Source organism: Wasmannia auropunctata, unplaced genomic scaffold (assembly GCF_000956235.1).
Source record: "Wasmannia auropunctata unplaced genomic scaffold, wasmannia.A_1.0 LD266003.1, whole genome shotgun sequence".
NCBI classification, from domain to species: Eukaryota; Metazoa; Arthropoda; class Insecta; order Hymenoptera; family Formicidae; genus Wasmannia; species Wasmannia auropunctata.
Window position 1 is genome coordinate 1 of NW_012096887.1, and position 2,592 is coordinate 2,592.

Below are 2,592 nucleotides of genomic sequence, written 5' to 3' on the forward strand. Positions count from 1 at the left end.
TTTTAATAACGCATTACGTAGCTACATAGAAAACAAGTAAATATTACAGTAATTGATTGTATTTTAATAAAAAATAATTAATTAAATTGCTAAAAGAATCGATTTTAAGACATACAGATCTTTGAAACATTTACAATTTGATTTTATAAATTTATACAAATTTATAAAATCAAATAACTTTTAAAATCAACTGGTGTAGACCATACAAAATTAGAAAAGGGATTAGATTAATTTTTGTTAATATCAAATGTTACTGTATTATTTTAATTAAATATACAAATCTGTAATCCATTATTATACAATTAATCGTAACATACACACATATACAGGATATCCAGTATTCAACGGTAAAGCGCTCGTGGGTAAAATGGTAAGATAACTTTTCGATTTAGTTTAGCCTCTACTTGTCCACGAGCTTTATTATTGAATATTGGACACCCTATATACATATTATTTGACTACGCGAGAAATTGATTTATTACTAGTCGACATATTGCATAAATTAAAGACATCTTAAATCACTATATTTACGCAAAATTTGTGTTTCTTTCTTTCGATGCGATCGAAAGACTATTATAAACATAAAATATTTTCTAGCATGGAGCAAGGATTAGGCCAACCGGATGCTTTATGGGAAGCAATAAAGGCTCAAGTAAATAACGAAGAAGTAGATCCAAACTTAAACATTGATGTAAAATCAGTAATGGATACTTGGACTACACAAGCCGGATACCCCATTGTAACAGTCGACGTCAATGACAACGGTATATTGAGTATTACTCAAAAACGCTTTCTTTTGAGAAATTTGGATAATATTGCTACGGATAACATTTGGTCTGTCCCGCTCACGTTTACTATAAAAAGTCAAGCAGATTTTACTAATCTGATTCCGAAATATTGGCTGTCTAACGAAGAAAGCACCGCTTCTTACAACATTGACCCGAATGAATGGGTTATATTTAATCTTCAATCATCAGGTTAGTACCAAAAAATGTTTTTAACAAGAATAACTTACAGAATTACTTGTGAATATAATATCTAATACGCGTTATTTATTAGACAATTACACTCGTATGTTAATTATTAAATTGTTATTAATTGATAGGATAAAATAAATTGAAGGAAAAAATATTTTTTCTAATTTCGTATATGTAATATATATTTAAAATATTAAACGAAAACTTTTACAATTAATATCATAAATTTTTTAAGATAAATATTTATGTAAATATTTTATTATAAAAACTAATTTTAATATTTTTATTACAGGCTTTTATCGTGTAAATTATAACAATCGCGGATGGAAAAACATTTTAGATGCCTTGAAAAATGATGATCTGGATAATATTCATGTGTTAAATAGAGCCGCAATAGTAGACGATCTGTTGAATTTGGGTAGAGCAGGGTATTTAGATTATGTTACGGTTTACGATGGACTGCGTTATCTCTCGAAGGAAACACATTACCTGCCTTTTAAAGCAGCTTTTAATGGTTTGGAATTTCTAAATAAGCGATTTACGGGATCATTGGAACGCTCCTTATTTAAGGTTTATTATTGTTAACTATATATAAAACACAAATTTGTAATATGAAAGTATATAATTAAAAAGCAGACTCAATCTTTTAATTTCAGAAATTCAAAAATTCTAAATTATCTGTTAAAGTCTTTTGAATAATTTACAATTAACATTTTTTTATTTAAAATTATTAAAATACATATTTAAGTAATTCAAATTTAAAGATATTTATATAAATTCATTTATAAAGAAATTACAATTGTGTTACACATAACTTTATAATATCATTTATTTTATATTTCTAGGCATACGTCAAGTCTCTTATCGAAAATATACACCTCCAGCTAAAATATGATGATAACGAAAATGATGGCAGATTAAAGATTCTGTTACGACGAGATGTGAATAATTGGCTTTGTAAGCTCGACAATATAGAATGTGTAACGACTTACACAGAGAAATTTAAAGAGTGGAGAACAAATCCTGCAGCTAAGTAAGAATATAGCATCCTGTCATTTCTATTGCGATTTCCATAATGCACATATGATTATGCATAGTAAAATTCAATATTCAAGTCTAATATTTTAATGTAACATTTATATATATATATATATATATATATATATATATATATAACTTTTTGCGGTCATCTATCCTATAAAAAGTTAGAATATTCCTTTAACGTATAATCTTCAAGAAATACTTATTTTTTTAATAATTTTATTATAGTCCAGCTAACGTTTGTTTAATATTCGACAGAATCGAACCGAACGCAAGATCCACAGCGTACTGTACAGCCATGAGACACGGAACTTCCGATGACTGGGAATATTTGTGGCAAGAGTACTTTGATTCTAATTATCCGACCGACCAAATGGTGATCTTAAACGCTTTGGGATGCAGTCAAAATACCACCATCTTAGAAGAGTAAGGCTTAAAATGTGATGAAATTATTACCGCTAACATACGGAAGTAAGATTGTTTCAAGATAACAAAATTTAAAGTGTTTATTATTAGGTATGACACTATTATTGTAATAGATTATCTTCACAGGAATGATTTAAATATTTTTTAA

At 27.5% G+C, this 2,592-nt stretch overlaps 1 protein-coding gene across 1 annotated transcript in view; it reads left to right on the forward strand.

Moving 5' to 3' along the window:
* Positions 1-6: 6 nt before the first annotated feature.
* LOC105462316 (aminopeptidase N-like) overlaps positions 7-2,592 on the forward strand; it is a gene marked incomplete at its 3' end in the record, with an annotated part of 14,937 nt that continues 12,351 nt past the window's right edge. The window contains exons 1-5 of the mRNA XM_011708839.1: positions 7-36; positions 598-977; positions 1,270-1,547; positions 1,823-2,010; positions 2,277-2,444. Of these exons, the coding sequence (XP_011707141.1) occupies positions 599-977; positions 1,270-1,547; positions 1,823-2,010; positions 2,277-2,444 (1,013 nt within the window). The remainder of the gene's footprint in view (positions 37-597; positions 978-1,269; positions 1,548-1,822; positions 2,011-2,276; positions 2,445-2,592) is intronic.